The 17903-nt window shown below is 41.8% G+C and overlaps 1 protein-coding gene across 16 annotated transcripts in view; it reads left to right on the top strand.

Moving 5' to 3' along the window:
- The window catches only part of rims2a (regulating synaptic membrane exocytosis 2a), a 133290-nt gene that overhangs the window by 33624 nt on the left and 81763 nt on the right, over positions 1-17903 (top strand). For 13 of the 16 annotated variants that reach the window (XM_046399811.1, XM_046399808.1, XM_046399797.1 and 10 more), the window contains one exon: positions 3785-4077. In XM_046399811.1, the coding sequence (XP_046255767.1) occupies positions 3785-4077 (293 nt within the window). Of the gene's footprint in view, positions 1-3784; positions 4078-8567; positions 9166-17903 lie in introns of those variants that run through there. The other 3 variants (XM_046399805.1, XM_046399806.1, XM_046399813.1) reach the window with 3 other exon arrangements.

Raw genomic sequence — 17903 nt, 5'->3', positions numbered from 1 at the left:
TAATGCACTGTATAAACATCCATTTTCATTCTGACTCTGTTCCAAAGTGCAAATCAAATCCATCCAAGTATTGATGTCTGAGGTTCAATGAGCTCAATTTCCTGGACCCATGCACATTTTTGTTAGCCTGCTCTTTTTTTTTTAATCACTAATATGCTATTAGGTATTCACTGATGAGATAAAAGAGATCAACATGTGGAGTCCAAGGACTGACAATGCAGCTAATTAACCTGACTCCATGTTAATTGCAGTTTGGAGGAGTAGATATGTCAGCCACAGTTGCAGTTTACTAAGAAGGAAGTGGGCTGTTTGAGAGTGAAAGGCTGATTGAAAAAGGTGAAACTAGACCTGCTTCTTGAATAGAGTTTAAACCCCAACTAATATTTTGTTTTTCTCCTTAGAATACATGATGTGTGAAGATAGATTTCCTCCAACTGAAAAGGTTGATGTGGAATATAATATTAAACTGCTCTAAACATAAAACATGCTTTTTTATAATTTTAAATTTTATAAATTTTATAACAAGATATTAAAAAGATACTGGTTAGGCTTTAGTGGTGGGAGGAATAAAACAATGATCTCAGCCTCCCTGCTCTTAGTATACTCACCATGCTCTGTGCGCACCCATCATTTTTATTACACCCAGTATATATACATAGGATCAGGTATGCTTGCTTTTTGTTTAACCAAATCTTTCTGTATCATTTCCAGTCTTAACCTTATTGCTTAAGATGATTTTAATTTGAGCACTCTGTTGCTTCATGGCTACATTTGTTGTAATTACTATAAGATGGACAATAAATGTGACAAACTAAGCCACTTCTTACATTGGCTGATCTTGATCTCTGTGTAGTGATCTGATAGAATTTAAGCCATGACTTTCCTTGTCTCTTAGGTATTTTACTTTACTACCACTTCCCCTTATGCGGAAAGACCCCCTCCCCCCAAGCTAAACTAACCAATAGAAGCAAAATAGTGTCTGATTCTAAGTGTCCTCTCCGTGTGATGCTGCCACTTTAACATAAATTCCTCCCTTTCATTTTGATATGAAATATCAGTAAAATTACTGTTTGTACATACTTACATGTGTGAAACCTCAAGGTTTAAGAAGTGATGTGCGTTTGATTAGCAGGAAAACTAGCCTTGGTGATGCTCGGGTCTTCGCTGATGACTCATGGTTCACTGCAGAGCTCTCACCATGACCCCAGTTAAAGAGGCAGCCATGGCCTCACTGGCTGCCCTCCCCTGGGACACATAAAGCACAGTTTGTAGCCTCTCTGCTTCTATTGTGTGTCAGCACAGTTATAGCCTATCTGTAACATTGATAGCTGGTCATAAATGCCTCATGTGTCAATATCACATAGGCCAGGTACATGCTGCCTGTTAAGCTTTTGTAGCACTACATGTGAAATGCAACTAAAATGATCCATCATTGCTATTTAGTGGCTTTAACATGGTTGCCACACCAACCTGTCAGCCTGTCACAAAGTAAGGCCACTGAAGAACTCAAGAAAAGGACTCAACCATCTATGCACCCAGGCGAACTGTAGATAATGCTGTTCCCAATGCCAAAATGCAGTTCTTTCAACATTAGGACTGGACCTTTTTCGCTTTCACTTTAATTCAGATATACATGGAAAAATACTCAAAACAGCCTGTGAAAGAAGAGAAGAGAAATATGGCTTTGAAATAATAAATGTGCATGACTTTTTTTGTAAAAAAAACAAACAAAAAACCCCCAAATGGCTGCAGATGAAAACTTTGAAGTATAGCCATGTGCTTCACCTGTATACATTTTCATACATGGTTACTGATTCCACATTTTAATATTATTTTCAGTATTATCTTTTTGTTCACTCACTCACTCACTCACTCACACACATGCACAGATATACACCATGTTCGGGACTAGATGAATACTGAACTCACAGATACTCACTACCAAACACACTGTACTTGTTGCTGCTATCTCACGCTGATAGTCTGAAGAGGAGGTAGACAGCAGCCAGCTGGGAGCCCCATGAGGAGGGTGTAATGGCATCGAGGTTTATGAAATCCCTCCCAGATTTTAGTACCCTGCATTGACCTATCAGTAAGTCACTAGTACCAGTTACAAGGATATCATCTCTCACAGACTTCCTACCCGTGAACACTGACTTCGACTGACTTTGACTGAGCTAGCACAGAAGAGAATCTTGAGTTGTGTAATTGAACACTGATTTCTTTTCTACTCCCCCCGTAAAAATGTTTATTTTTGTCTGTGTGCTAGTACAAAAAGCAACTTTATATGATGTGCTACAGGTTGTCAAGCGGTTTGATTGTCTATTTCTTCCACAGCAATTACTACTCTGTACCGCCCTGTGGTTCAGGTCCAGCCAGTCACTGAGACAAGCAGTTGTGATTTAGGCTGTGGCTACAAATCCAGCCTTTGAACTGCTGCAGCCAGTAACTGTACAGACCAATTCAGTTTGAGCAAGCAAGCAACCTACTAGTCAATTTCTATTTGATTCAGTGCTTGCCGAAGAAAAAAATGGCAGAACAGCTGATGGTGGGTGAGGCAGCATTCAGGTCCCGCTCACACTAATAACAGTAATGCACTGACTCAGCACTGGGATTGTAAAGGCAGGGAGTGTAGTGAGGCGGGGGGTGTGGACGGGGGCTGCAGTAGTTCTTGGCCATCCTTCCGGCTGTCTGGCATGTCAATCATTTGGCAAGCTCCTAGTCTTCTCAGGCCCACTTCGACATCACTTTAAGTTGCTCAGTGTTAATAAGACAGGTGTGGTCACGTGGAGCAGGCCTGAGAGAGAGATTCATTTGTTATAGTAACTCATATCAAAGGATGGAGTTTTTACAAATAAAACTATATCTGTTATACCCACAAGATGACTGGAAACAGAATGCTGAACTTAAACATGTAGTTTGTATGTGTGTGTGTGTGTGTGTGTGTGTGTGTGTGTGCGCGCTCCTGTCTGCTCCTGGATTTATGAGGCTAATGTGGTGAGCTGGCTGCTGGGGCTGCAGTATAGAGCAGATAAAGGCAAGAAATAACAGAGCAGTAAAAAGCTCCACTCTCCAGTCCTTGTAGAACATAACAGAGGGAAAATGTTGCTTTTCTTTTTCATTTATCTTACTGAAGTGAACTGCATTATCTTTCCTTACTGTACCTTCACTGAGATGTGAGCAATCTCTGCATTCATTAGTCATGTAGAGTTGCAGTTTGCTAACCAAACAAATTTAATTTTAATGTACTGCAACATAACTAGTAAGAAGAATTAGCTTATGTGCAATATGGAAATGTTAGCACATTTAATTCAGACTAAAAGATCTATGGGGATTATTTGAGCTCACAGACTCAAAATGTATAATAATAACAACATACTGAACCCACCCATTTGATTTGAACTTGCATTGATAATCAAAGGCTGCTGCATGTGTAAAATATTTCATCATTCACCTCATCAACATGATCAACATGAATTGTCAGTAATGTTTATGAATATTGTTGCTGTGGGGTGAAAACTCCAACTTAGAATTTTTTTTTTTTTTTTTACTTTGAACTCCTTTTTAAATTTAATGAGCCATACCTAGTTTCTGAAAACTTGACGTTTTGGATGTAAAAAGATGTTCACCCAACAACAGCGAAATGCCTCACAGCTATGTTACAGCTTTACATAACACAAACACCCAAACCACTCCATTACAGCTCATCATAGGTTATATAAGACAACCTCTGCCTGTCAATCACCATTTCAAACTATTAACACCCTCCTTTTCTTCCCCGCAGGTTATGTGGGTATGCAACTTGTGCCGAAAACAACAAGAAATCCTCACAAAATCTGGGGCGTGGTTCTACGGCTCAGGGCCTGGTCAGGTGCGGGGCGTGTTTGAGGGCGGGCCACAGGGGAAGAAGGCCAAATTGCAAGACCCGTCCTTGTACCCGTACCAGGGAGCCTCAGGGGACTTGACACCAGCGTCAGACAGAAGCAGACCTCACGGCGGGCTCCTGCCCAGACAGGCGTCCCTTGACAACGGTTCGGGGCTGAGGTACTCAGTACCTGGCGACACACCCATAGACAGGTCAGATTGAAAAACATGCTGCAATTACATGCTGCATATGAGTTCACCAAGTTCTTTTTCTGATTGTGTGAAGTCAAATAAATTGCTTGATCAGGGAATAATGCATCACAGAAACAAAGAACTTGCATGTGATTCCATTTCATGAAGGGGCATGGATGCCATAGAGAGCCCTTTTGCATTAGCACTAAGATATGTTGTATGAGCAGGACAAAGATTCAAGTCTTCCATAAAAGCAATGTCTTCTAGCTAAGCCTGTCTTAGACCAGCTTGAACATGGAGCCCATGAGGCCTATAAAGGAAACAGAAACACAGATACTGTATCTGGTACTAACTCAGCAATCCTCCAACAGTCATCCACACACACACACACACACACAGAGCACATATCAAGATGGTGGATCACACATGTTTTGAGTCAGTCTCGACTAGAATGGGCTGCTGGAAGGTGAAGGGTGTTTGTAAAGTTTATACTATATCCACCTTTGAGAGAAACTGCATTTTTTAAACTTTTAACTAATAATTGTTCTGTCATCAGGACTGTTTGTAGGCCAATTCAGCCACTGCAAGACTTGAAAGCTGAGCTTTATCAAAATGCTTTTGGACTAGAAAAGTAAGAGCAGGGACATTGCATTCCATTTGTCACATGCACCAAATGCCCCCTCTACACTCACAGTTGCTGACAACACAGAATGCCTCTGAATTACATATCCGGTTGCCTATTTCTTGATATCAGTGTCAATAAGTAAAATAAATTAGGTAGTTACTTTGTTGTCCACTTGGGGGCTCCTTCCTCTTTTGCCTTTCAAAGGGAAGAAGAGAAGCTTATGGTCAACATCTGCACACTCTTCAGAAATGTAAGGCAGAGAATCATTTCAGAAAACCTCTCTCATGTCCTTGTTTGCTCCTCAGATGAAAAGGTACCCAGCATTTGTTTATTGCAACCTTAGACTGTACAGAAACAAAGTAATTAGGGCTAATTATTAAGACTCTCCCCCTGAGGGTCTAAAAATGTCTTTACGTTGGGACAACAAACCTGTAGTCTGTCAAGTGAAGTGGTCATATTGGCGGTGGTGAAACTCTGTTGTGTTATAGTAAAGCTTTGATATCAGCTTTTGTTTTTCATAACCTACGATCCATCACAGTAAGCAGAGCCCACAGGCTAACAGATGTCTTTGTCTCTCGTGCTGGCCTTCTCTGCCCACAAGATCAGACTTCCCGATGTTAAGATTGAAAATGTGTGGTATTTGTTGCGCCATCCGGTGGAGATCAAACCCAGCAGGTGGCCTGAATCCAAAGGGAGGGTGAATTTGACTCACATATAAACATTATGGACATTTAAATACACTTACAGTATACATGAGAGGTGCAGTGGGGGAGGAGGTAAATTTGATTCTGTCCCAATTCAGCCCTTGTCCCTGATCATATTCCTGACCTTGTAAATGTATACTTGTTCTTGCACAGAAGCACACCCGCATGCACAAGCTGTATGTTTGGAGACACAGCTCATTATTTCACCCTTTTTTCATCTCAGAACCTGTAAAAATGAGAGAGCTCCTTGGGGAAAAAACAATGTTTGGTTTGAATGCCTAATATTTTGCTCCAAATGGATATTTTGATGAATATATCCATCATACCTGCCTGTTAAGCAGCAGCGAGTACTGGAGATAAGTGTACATACTTTCAGTGCTTTCACAGTGTAATGATGCTGCTGTGCAGCTGTGACTCATAATCAGAAGTGTTGTTACAATTCTAAAGCACACACATCTTTTCCCATGTCTTGATCAAATTTGGCTTTTGTACTATATTTGTTAAATGCCTCATCCATTATATTTCCTGACTCTGAATACACACAGCACAGAATCTGCTGTAATGAAAGCTACACCACTTTAAACCTTTAAGGGTGATGCAGATTACAATGTGTTGTTTCTTAGTAAGTGGAGTACATTATCCATCTTGTCCTCAGAAGGCTGGCTGCTTTAAGGTGGTTTTAATGGATGATCAGACTGATTATAGATCAGTCTATAGATCAGACTGCTCCAATCATTCAGTCATCCAGTCACTTTCTGTTCTAGCCCAGGCCCTCACCACTGTATATTAATTGATTGCATTGCTAGAGAGGTGGAGATGGTACCAGGGAACGATTCTTGCTGTGCCATTGCCTACATTCACATTGACACAACAGGAAACTGGCTGTCTGAAAATTCAAGGGATAATGCTGATGATGGATAGCAGGGAGTCCATAAATAGAACTCCCACTGCATAAGCACCAAAACCCCATTTCATTAATCTTAAAGAATGTTTAAATTAACTCCTGGATCTGTTCTGCTGAAGAAAGGAGGGGAAAAGCTGACAGTCTATTTATAAGGAGAAATAACTTGGGAAGGCTTCTAATTTATCTTGGTCTCAGAGGTGTCATTTGAATGAACACACAGATACGGTGGGACAGCTGCAGTGTTGGGTGAGGCTGATGAAACAGCACTGATTGCGCTGGGATAGGAACATACTGGTGGAATTTCTTCAGATTCTGCATGTTTAGTCTGGCAGACGAGCTGATCAGCTGGCCCAAAAAAGTTAGCAGAAGAGGAGCAACACACTTGACTGGCCCTTTAATATCCAGCCTGACCCTGTCCAGTACAGAGTAGCTTTGCACTGTTCAGTCCATCCTTGTTTTATCTGCCTCAGTTTCACCCTAAGTACCCAGACAGACTCCACCCTGCTTTGTATTTTACCTGCCAGTAATACAAGGCTGCCTTAAAATAATCATTTGTCCAAATAAATCACATTTTTGTTTTTATGGGTTTTTTTTCTAGTTTGTCATAGTTTTAGTCATCATTCTTATCAGTTAAAATAACATTTAAGGCCTACTGACAAACTGTGATGTTATGATGCTTTAACTTCCAAAACTTTGCAATGGAGCGTGGTATGAAGGCAACACGAGTGGCCAGACAGCGAGAAAGATATAAAACAATTGTAAGGTGACCTCTGAATCACTTATATGGAAATGAGTAAACCTATGTTCTTTATAAATGTCCTTTGTATTGCATAACTGCACACGTGTACAACTATTGCTATACAACAGTAAGTGTGCATTTAAATCTATTGGATATTTACAGCAGATGTTTGGGGTAATAACATGAATGCTGAACTTTACTTTTCCCTTTGAATAAGTGATTTGAAGCTAAGATTAGTCTGTGAACTCTGAAGCCGTGCCTCTGGTTTTACCAGTTTCCCACATCCCCACATCTTAACAATATATTTTACAGAAGACATTTTGACAGGAAGTAAATAATGTTTCAGTTGTAAGGGTCATAACTCATCGTCTTTTGGTTCGCTGGGACACTTGAATGAAACGGAGCCATTGTTAATGTTATACGTTGGCCTGCACTTGCCTTATTGTGACAGGTGTGCTGTGAAGAAGGAATATTCATTTGGAATAACATGTGATTATGAGAGTAAGACCCAGATGGTAAAAAGCGTGGGTCTGTGATATTTTCATATGTTCTAAAAAACTATATTTTAGAAAATCTAGGCTGTTCAAATTCAAAGAAAATTTTAAGTATCTTTGCATGGCCTTCGAACATTTTTGTTGTGAGAGACTAATTTTGTGTTTTGGTGAGGATGCAGTTAAGGAAAAATTGATTATAATGCTGTATAGGAGACTTTATTTGCAGTTGATGACACATTATGCAAAGATAGAGATATGTGATCCATTATCATCACAATGATGAGATTATCATAATCCTATTGCCGTTCCACACAACACATGCAGCTCTTTTAAATTGATATGAAGATGCATTATTGTAATAAGTAACTGCCGAATAGCTGCTTATCTGTAGCTGTCTTATCCTTTATCACTTAGATGCTGAAGAGCTAACCTAGACAGATCGTCTTCCTGCTCTGGGAATGGTTCTTTATACATGCATATAGCAGAGCCCATTTATAGAAAGTCTTCAGAAAGGTCGGTGTTGGAGTGGTACCACAAATACTTTTTATCTAAACACATTAAATGTCTTGTATCTGCAGCTTTAAAGAGCCTCTTGAACTGCACTGGGGTTATTTAAACTAATTTTGACTCTCTACAGTTACATGAAATACACTGAATGAATAAATAAGTAACCTGTCAAGAAGCAACCCCCCCCCCACACCCCCCACCCCCCAACCACCACCACCACGCACACACACACACTTTCTATATGTGTGCCCTGTCTATACAGGCAGACACTCCCTTTCGGAGGTATTAGGACCATCCTCTGTCTTTAGTGATGAGGGGCTGATGCTCTGAAGCCGGATATGCAACATAGGGGAAAACACTGACGACAGCATCGCCCCTCTCTCTTGTACTGCACGGTGGTCCCAAAGAATGTATGGGAGATGTGGCAAAGAGTGCAGACGATTGCATATCAGTCCCATAGTGTGTGTGTGCGCGCGCGTGTATCACTGCTCCGTTTTGTGCGTGTGTTAGCGTGAGTTTGTGCGCTTCACAGGCGACGGGAAATATGAGTTGAATGTGAGGCAGCAGCTGACGCGCCGGTAAGGGATGCTGCTGCTGCTTCTGCTGCTGCTAGCTGCCGTGTAGGATGCTCCTCCGCTTCTTCTCTCCTCCGGGCGCTCTTCGCCTCTTCCTGCACACCGAGAAGAGATTTTTGCTTCAGCGAGAGGAAGAAAAGGCTCGTTACCGGCACCGGCACTACCTCGTTTTTCTCACTTCATGTCTGAAGCATTATGTCCGACGGATCCCGCCCGGAATGCGTCTTATTTAAGGACACTTTTTACCAGAAACGGCAAGAGAAATATGGAACTTGATCGGCGTCTTTTCTGCGTTTAATGCGCCCCTGGAGATAATAATAACAAAATACTGAGGAGGTATATGTGTGGAGGGGGGCGTCCGGAAAGAGCGCAGGCTTTGGGATGTATTGTTGGTGAAGTGTGATCATTTACTGAGGATAAAAGAAAACGAAGGGGGAAAATGCAGTTTGAGACATTGCGTCAGTTCTGTAGCTCGGTTTTATCACATTTCAACGGGGCTTTCTCTGCGCCTCAGAACATCTTGCAGACGGAGCTGTTCGAGCAAGCGTTGAGCAACATCGGGTGAGTGATTCCTTTGTGAAGAAATGCCCTGATTTATGAGGAAGGGCTTCCCCATTGGTATGTCAAACGAGTATTGGGGTGGGGGTGGGGGGTTGTTGCGTTTATCGATCGGCAGCCAGCCTGCGTAATAACAACCTACAGTATAGTAGTGTTGCTGCTGCAGATATTTCCTGGCTGGATGATGGGGGCCGATCAGTGATGCTGCCGCGGTTTGTCGTGTGCGCGTGCTCGCGCGCACATGTACCACGTTTGAGGGGGTGGGGTTGTTGGGGGCGCAGATGAACCCTTTAGGTAGAGTGGGGCCATGCCAAGGTGTGACTGTGCTGTGCTCGTAGCAGTCTGTGAATCTGTGCGCATGCACTTATGCCCACAGCGCACCGCTGCTGCAGCATGTGTGCTATACTGCCTCTGCTGCTGTTCCTGAGAGGAGAACGTGAGGGCGTGAGGAGGGTGTATGTACATTTTCAAAAGAGTCCAGTGGGCACACCACTCCCAACACACCCACACACTCGTCTACCTACACACTCAAGCATAGGCTGTTGTGTTTCAGAGAATGTATACACAAGGCAGAGCATTCTTTCTCTGTTACTTGATAAAATAGTGTCCAAACTGCATTAGCGGACATTAACATACATACTGAAATATTGACACCGAATTTGTAATTTTCTAGACTTAGAAAACAGTGCTTTTGATTATATGAAAAAAGAAGCATGTTACCCTTTGAGCTACAACACTACTACCTTACTACTATTTTACACTCATGTATTACTAATATTATTGGCATACAACATGTACTGTGGAAAAGAAGTGCACAGAGTGAGAGAGAGAGAGAGAAGTTGGATCTCACTTCGATGCACTGGAGCATATTATGATTAGTCTGCTAAATGCTCCGTTCCCCCATGGAGAGGCCCTGTTCATCTGGCCAAGCGTGGCTGTTAGACACATTATGCAGACTGCAGAAGGGCTTCAAACTTGCAAACAGACTCACATTCTTGAAGCCGCAGGGCCGAGAGAACACGTAGACCCTGTATCTCCACACCATGCACTGTCTGTCTCTGGGGACTGCAAGTCTTTCCCTCTTGTCCCCCACCGCACCGTCAGAAATAATTTACAGCATTGCTGGGCTCTCTGCCACCTCACATTACATGGCCAGAACACTCAGGCACTGGAAGGGCTGAACAGGGGGCTCTGTGCCTGGAAACTGTGATCCAGCAATCATCACATTTGACTGATTAAATTGAACTTATTTTCCATCGCTACCTTTTTTTTCTTAGTAAATTCCTTCAGTAGACACTGTCTCTGGATGGTAGTTGATGGAAGAACTACGCCTATCATTTCCATGCTAAATTATCATAGTTGGCTGATTTGGTACAACTAACTGTTAGAGAGTGTGTCTTCATTTTTATCACTGTTCCAGGATATGGAGGCTAGCGTTAGCCTGTAAGTCCACTAATTTCTGGGTCTTTAAGTAATACCTTATATCTCACTGGTACAAAACAACACAAATCTCTGCAAACCAACAATGTGTGCTGTAATCATCCTTTCAATAGCTCCTCTCTCTGTCTCTTTCTCACACACACACACGCACTCACTGTCTCTGTCTCCCCTCCCGTATCTCTTCTTGCCCAGGCCAGGCCTGCTAATGGGCTCTATGCTTTTAGATCCAGCCTCTATGTATTATGCATGTATGCGTCAGCAGAGGTTCTAATGGGGTGTGTGGATCTGTTCTTAGAAGGCCTGAATAGTTTTTAATTGAGTGGTCACTACATTTAAACTGCAAGCATATACCACCCACTCCTCAAACACACACACATGCATCTTATACCCCCACCCCGCTCAGCTCTTTGGAAAGCAAGCACAAAGTGTGCCTAATATCAGACTGGTGTATAAAGCATTAGAGGGTATATTATTGCGTCTTTGGTAAACATTATGTAGTTTTTTCCAAATGAGCGTTTTGCAAAGTATAAGCAGATATGAATAGCTGCACTTGATTTTCTGCAAAGATGCTATAGATAAATGCATAGATGCAAGCAGCACTGTGCTTCAAATCCAGCATATTAAATAAGACCCATATTGCTGCTGTTTAATGATTCTAAAAGTTCCACACAATCTTGGGTGTGATTTTAGTGAGTCATCGTCATACCCACAGCTGTTTCTTCTTTCCACAGTCTTATATATTGTCCTCCTGCAGTGACAGCACATCTGCAGCTTCACACTTCTGCATTTTATAGCTTAAATGTGCGGTACAACATGTACAATCACGGAAAGAAGGAAAACCAACTTATTCCCACCTCTCTCAGCTCTACACTAAATGTTCCTCTGAAGAGGAAGCCCCCCAGGTCCCTCCCCCTCCTACACCCATGCCCATCTGCTCACTTGACCCTTCAATACTGACGTTGCCACAGTGATAAGGTGTAATGTTTGAACAACACGTTTCATTGGTGATAATGTATCTTCTCTGTCTGTTGAAAAGACAGAGGAAGGCACGGAACATTGACGTTATTTCCAACACAATTACATAAGGTGTAATAAAAGGACAGTTGGGTGGAGCATATCACTTTTGTTTTGACATATTGTAGAGTTCTAAAGTCTTAAATCCTCCTCTGAGCTGTCTGGAGACAGTTTTGCTTGAATGTCATGTCCTTTATTTATGCAACTGTTGTCTGCCTTGGCATGTTAACAAATTCTGTTTATGGTAATCAACATGATAACATGCTTAATACAGCTGAGAAATATTGTATTTAACTATGACTATGACTGATGCTGTTAAAACTGAATCTGAAACATCTGTGAACCTTTGGGCATCTTAGTGTTTTTTTTTTCAAACTGAAACTGAAGTCAGTTCGGTGATCACTAATCAGTGTGGATGAATCCATTTTTTAACTCAGAATCAAATCTGAGTTGCTTTTCAGCACTGCATTTGTAGCAGGTAATTTGTCATTGCTAATGCTCTATTGAGCTAGTTTGTTTGTAAGTACAATGGGCATCATTTTATTTGCCAGCAAAGCAGAGTTATGTAACAGGCATGTAGCTTTTTGAGTCTGAGCATCAAACAAACCAGTTTTCCCAACCAGACACCATGATATTAAAATGCTGCTAACCTTGAATAACAGTGTTTTAGATTTTAGCTTGCCTTTTTGGCAGTACAGCATTGATTGCCCATCAGGAACATTAGAGGGCTGTGCTAACTTCAGCTACAACTGCAGCTCATTCTGCACTCATTACTGCACATCTCAGGTGCGTCACTTTTTATCTGGACATGTCTGGACATCTGTTTCCATATACTTCTCTTTTGCTTCAGGTCTCATTGGTGAGTAAATCTGAGTCCTGCACCTTTTGCAACAAACAGAATAAACAAACTGAGAGAAGCATATGGGATATTGAATTAATTAGATAGTTCATTTAAAAAAGTTACATATATAACTTTTATGTAATCAGGCGATCTCATAGAGAGCAATATATCTTTAGAGAGAGAGATGTAAGGAAGGAAAAAAAAACAAACATCAAACAACATTGCAAAACATAATAAACTACAGTATCAGTGACAGTCATACATCCCTAAATAGATTTGAAGTTTTCACTTTCACTGTTCCATTGCTCCATGTCATAACATAAATGTCAAATATTGGCATTATTATTCTAAATCTACTGGCTTTGAGTGGCTTCAAAACACTCACATCTCATCTGTCATGCACAACACACACATTCCACTTCTTGTATTGATCACAAGCATTGTGAATGTGAGGTGAGAGGAGCTCAGTGGAGTGACAAAGCACGGGAAGAAAACAGAGAGAGGAAGACAGAAAGTACCAGGAGGAGGCAGGAACACCCAGGCATCAGTCACCATGGTGACAGCTAAAGACGAGGCAGACGTAGCAGGCTGCAGCTTGTGGGACTCTGAACCCCTGGAGCCCCACATTCATGTTGATGTGACAGAACTGGGGGAAAGGAGAGGAGGCAAATAAGAGGAACGTGGTAGGAGGAGGAGGAGACAGACTGCAGACCTAGAAACAACAAGAGACAAGGACACAGATCCCCACCCGTCCTTCCCTTGGCTCTTCACAATCCTGGACACTTGTGTTGATTTGGGGGTGCATCCACCTTGATATATCATTGGTCACATTGTAGTATATATAGCATAAACCTATCCCCTGTTTTTACCCTTCTGTATCCAAGGTAAGTTGGCTGAGTGTATATTTTGTTTTCCAGCAATGCCCTGCTTTACATTCAGTTACACCTTATTGCCTTGTGGATGCAAAATCAAGCTGACTGAGCTCTTCCACTGGAACCACTGGGAGTTATATGCTACCCACATTTCCCAGCCAGCCTCTAAGCTACCATCACCTCTTTTTTCATCTCTGTGAGTACTATAAAGTAGTGTCTTGAGGGTTTAGATGTGGGAGTCAGTCTGAGACTCAAGCTGTATCCTCAGTAGTTGAGAACCCCCCCGTCACACCTCGCCCACGCTTAGCCCACCCTTAGCCCCATGGAGTCGTACCCGGGTGTTGGCAGAACTCAGCAGCTGTAATTAAGCCAGACCTTTATTGGTTTTGTCCTCGCCAAGGGAGATGTGCGCAGGAAGAAGGGAGGCCCTGGTTTATTGCCTGGGCGTCTAAGAGAGGGGTTATTATGATTGCACGCTGGAGAGAGAAAGAAAAGAAGTGGCTTGAGAGAGAGAGAGATAAAGTGGAGAGAGTTGGAATGATAGCCATGCGAAGGAAAAGGGGATGAACAGTGTGAGAGAGACAGTGGCAGGGACTGAATCGATATGCTGGACTCCTCTCACCAAATCATATCTCAGCATCAGACAGAAAGCGAGAGAGGAAGAAAGAAACAGAGAGAGGGAGAGAGAGACAACTGGTAGCTAGCGGTGGGCTGTGTAGCCAGATAAGCATCAGGCTAATGTCCCCTAGCCCCAGGCCTGCTGCCACTGCCGCTAATGCTGCTGCCCAGAGAGGGAGGTGAAATTGCCGAGACTTAGTTACATGTTGTCACAGCGTAGTCCCATGGCCAGAGATACAAGTGATGTCACTCAGCGAGATGTACATTGCGTATAGGTTCAACTGGCCAGCCTGTTCTCAGCAGTGAAACAGGATGAGGACAGTACAGAAAGGGTCACAGAGCAACAAAGGAAAGATGGAGTACTTTTTCAACAGAAATGTCTCTCTGTGCAGAGCGCTGACATCTGGGCTCTTTTCATGCTCATGGAGCGAGACTGATTCCCTCAAAGGCTGAATAGACGCATGTGCACATGCACTTGTGTGTGTGTGTTGTGTGTGATACCCTCAACCTTAACATGCCATTAATGGTTGAGTTACAGTAGGCAATGTGCCCTCCCAGTAAAACTACATTTCACTTCAGCATTAGACGCCACTTCCAACTCTGCCCCAGGTCCTTAAGTTCTTCCTCTCTCTCCACACACTGATGGACTAAAGGGAGGGCTGCTGAGTGGCACAAATGTGAGACTCAGCTCTTGTGTGTGTTTCTGTGTGTCCTTGTGTTTCTTTGTGAGAGTGCATGTGCCGGCACTTGTATGTTCATGTGTTTGAAGCCCAGTCCCTAGGAGGTCTTTTTTCCCCTTAAAAAGCCTCTTTTCTTCTGCTCCCAAACAGATGTCTGATGTCATCTTGTTTTTAAATAGCCATGAGAGGGAAGAAAAACTGCACATGCTGCATGGATAGTGCTTTGCTTTCAACCATATGCCTTTATGTGTGATGCTATTTGTCAATGTCAGTAACCATTTAAATTTGACTGCCTTTGCTGTAGAGACTTACCCTTACTGTAGGATCTTAGTGGCAGTGTATATACATTCATTATTCCACAAATCCTCCTCTGGCCTTGATGGTCAGTGGAATTGCTAATTGAAAGCCAGGGCTCTCTCCTCCAAATGGTACTTCACAGCATCATCATTCTTGTTTTACATTTGATTTATTGATTCAAGAGGCTTATAAGGTCAGACCTTTGGAAGGTCAGGAGGTGGACTTTCTTAGCTAAATCCCTGTTGCTCAGTGCATTGAAGCCCACATGACAAACCTGAACAAACATTTCAAGCTATGCTGGCATGCAGTCAGTTTACATTCAGTAATTTCTGTATGAAAATAATCTATTTTAAATCCATCAGTAGTTAATAGTTAGACTATTTTAGGGTCTATATGTACAGGTATTATGCTGTAGGAATCTGTTTTAGTAATTTAGCAATTCTCCTATTACCATCTCCACTCCTCACACCACAATAGACCTGATAGCACAATATCTGCATCCATTGTGTTATGAATGGGTAAGAGACTGATTTACTCATAATCCTGTTGCTGTGTCCCAAATCCAAATCTATTTCATGCTCCAATTTATTCAATTACCAAAAATACACTTGAAGAAGCTGAGTGATAAAGCAATAATGAAAAAGCTTAATCTAAACATCTGCGTCTATCCAGCCCATTGCTATCATCATCCGTCTCATCCCCAGCCTGTGCTCAAATCCTCTTTTGCAACACTGATGTTATTTCACAAGCTCAATGAGATTAATTATTTCCATATTTTGCAAACATCGCACCGTGTGTGCGGGTCCCTCGTCTCCCCGCACGTGTACAATTAGCTCAGTTCATTTGTGTTGTAAATGAGCCGGCCCTGGCGGTGCTTGGCGGCCTCCCTGGGCTTCTCCTGCCACACAGTGGAGAGGAGAACCCAGTCGAGGAGTGATCAAAAGCCTCCTTCTCTGGCAGGCAGATGCTGAGTAAACACAGAAGTAGGATCTCCAGTAACTGTCTCCTCCCACCCCTGCATCTCACCTTCATTATTTTTGGAGTCTGCTGGCTGGCATTAATGAAACTCCATGTAATATTCATTTAATTCCCAGCGTTTACTAGTTCATTAGGTTTCAGGATAGTAGTTGATCTGATCTCCAGGGGTGGCTGGGAAGAGGAAAGAAGCTGACTTTGAAGATTTTTCTTTTTTTCTACAATCTGGACTTCCTTTCATTTATTCATATGCCTCCCTTGATCCTGTTGGAAGACCATTCATAGTCTTTTCCTTGCTGACTGAATTGTACAGCATTCCTCTTCCCTCGTCTGCTGCACCACACTCCTGCTCTTTTTGTACAACTATAGCTAAAGCTTGGATGCTGTTTTTGGATTTTGGTGAGGTTGTGCAAAAATATGTCGACCAAGGACTTATTATCAACATCTGTATGAAACACAATTCAAAGACATAATACAGACGACTACTTCCCATCATGTATGTAAATGTAGGAACTGTAAAAGGTGGTGAAAAAAGTGGTAAATGTGATTCAAGTGATAGTAATGAGGGCTGCTATCTCCTCTGATCGCTGCTGCAGATTAAATGTTTTCCTAGGCAAGGGCCCCTCTGGCCAGCTCAGCTCATATGTTACAGACACTGTCCTATGCAATTACAATTAACCCACACAGTCCTTTGGTCTGGGGCTCACTCTGCAAAGGTCTGACCGTGGGTTCATCGATTGAGACGTTGGCTTGTCAATGCCATCGAGCGCAGGAGAAAAGGTCTTTCTGCTGAGCACACAGGGACACAGCGAGTGGCTTTTTCATCAGATGAAGAGGAAAGGCAAAAGTTCATCACAAAGCTTGTATTTTTTTTTTTTAAAAATGTGGTTTTAAAAAATCCAATAGGGACACAGCAAGTGGCTTTTTCATCAGAGAAGGAAATGCGAAACTTTTTCGCAAAGCTTACTTGAATGTGAATAAATTAATCCTTTATTGATCCTCATAGAGGAAATAAAAAAAATCCAATAGGTAGTACTGCAGTTATGTTTGATTTGAAAAAGAAAGTAATAATACTTTTGTTGGATGATATATTATCACAGAAATAATTGTGCTGAACTGTCCCTGACTAATGTAATAATAGAATAGCATAATAATGCCAATACACCCTTTCAAAATACTAATGAACTTTTAAAGCCACTGGAATTGGAATATGTCAAAAAATATTTGAGAATATCCAAAATAAATAAAACAAGCGAAAATAACAAATCAATAAATAAAATTGACTCTTGGGTTCTGTTAATGAAAACTGCACATAAATTTTAAACATTTAAGCACACAAATATATTCAGTCATTCCGTTACAGGTAAAATAGTGCCAATCCAGTTTTTGCTTCTTTTAGTTAGGTCATGTTTGAGGTCATGTCCATAGATCAATAACTCAATAAGATATGTACAATAGGATAAAGACATGTACAATAAGTCGATAATGTAATTGTTGTGACATGTCTACATAGGAGTGGAAGTTGTCAATTTTTATTTCTTATTGTAATAAAAATTGAAATTGTATTTTTTTCTAAGAGCCAGGTCATTGTTTCAATGAATTCTTTTCTGCCCAGTAGTTGTTGATCTCCTACTGTCTGTGTCTAGATTAGGTTTTCCAAACCACTATTTCTGGAGCATGAAGCAACAGTGTAGCTCTAATTTTAAAATGTGCTAAAACTTGTAATAATAATGTATTTGGTCTCAATGATCTCCATTTGACTGAGTGTGTGTGTGCGTGTTTAGTGACATCTCTCAGACAAGGGAAGTGTTACAGAAAGGAGCTCGAGGGGCACCTTCTCCCCATTACGCACAACTTCCTGTCCCCCACCAGGCAAGCCTCCCAGCAGCCGAGCTGTTTGAATTCAATTTAAGAGAAACTTTAGGGGAAAGGCAGTGACACTGGAGAGAAGATGGGGGGCAGCAGCAGTTTATTAAGCTGAAACATGTAATGAAATGAATAGCA

This window comes from Scatophagus argus, chromosome 9 (assembly GCF_020382885.2).
Source record: "Scatophagus argus isolate fScaArg1 chromosome 9, fScaArg1.pri, whole genome shotgun sequence".
NCBI classification, from domain to species: Eukaryota; Metazoa; Chordata; class Actinopteri; family Scatophagidae; genus Scatophagus; species Scatophagus argus.
This window is presented reverse-complemented; position numbering and strand designations above follow the sequence as displayed.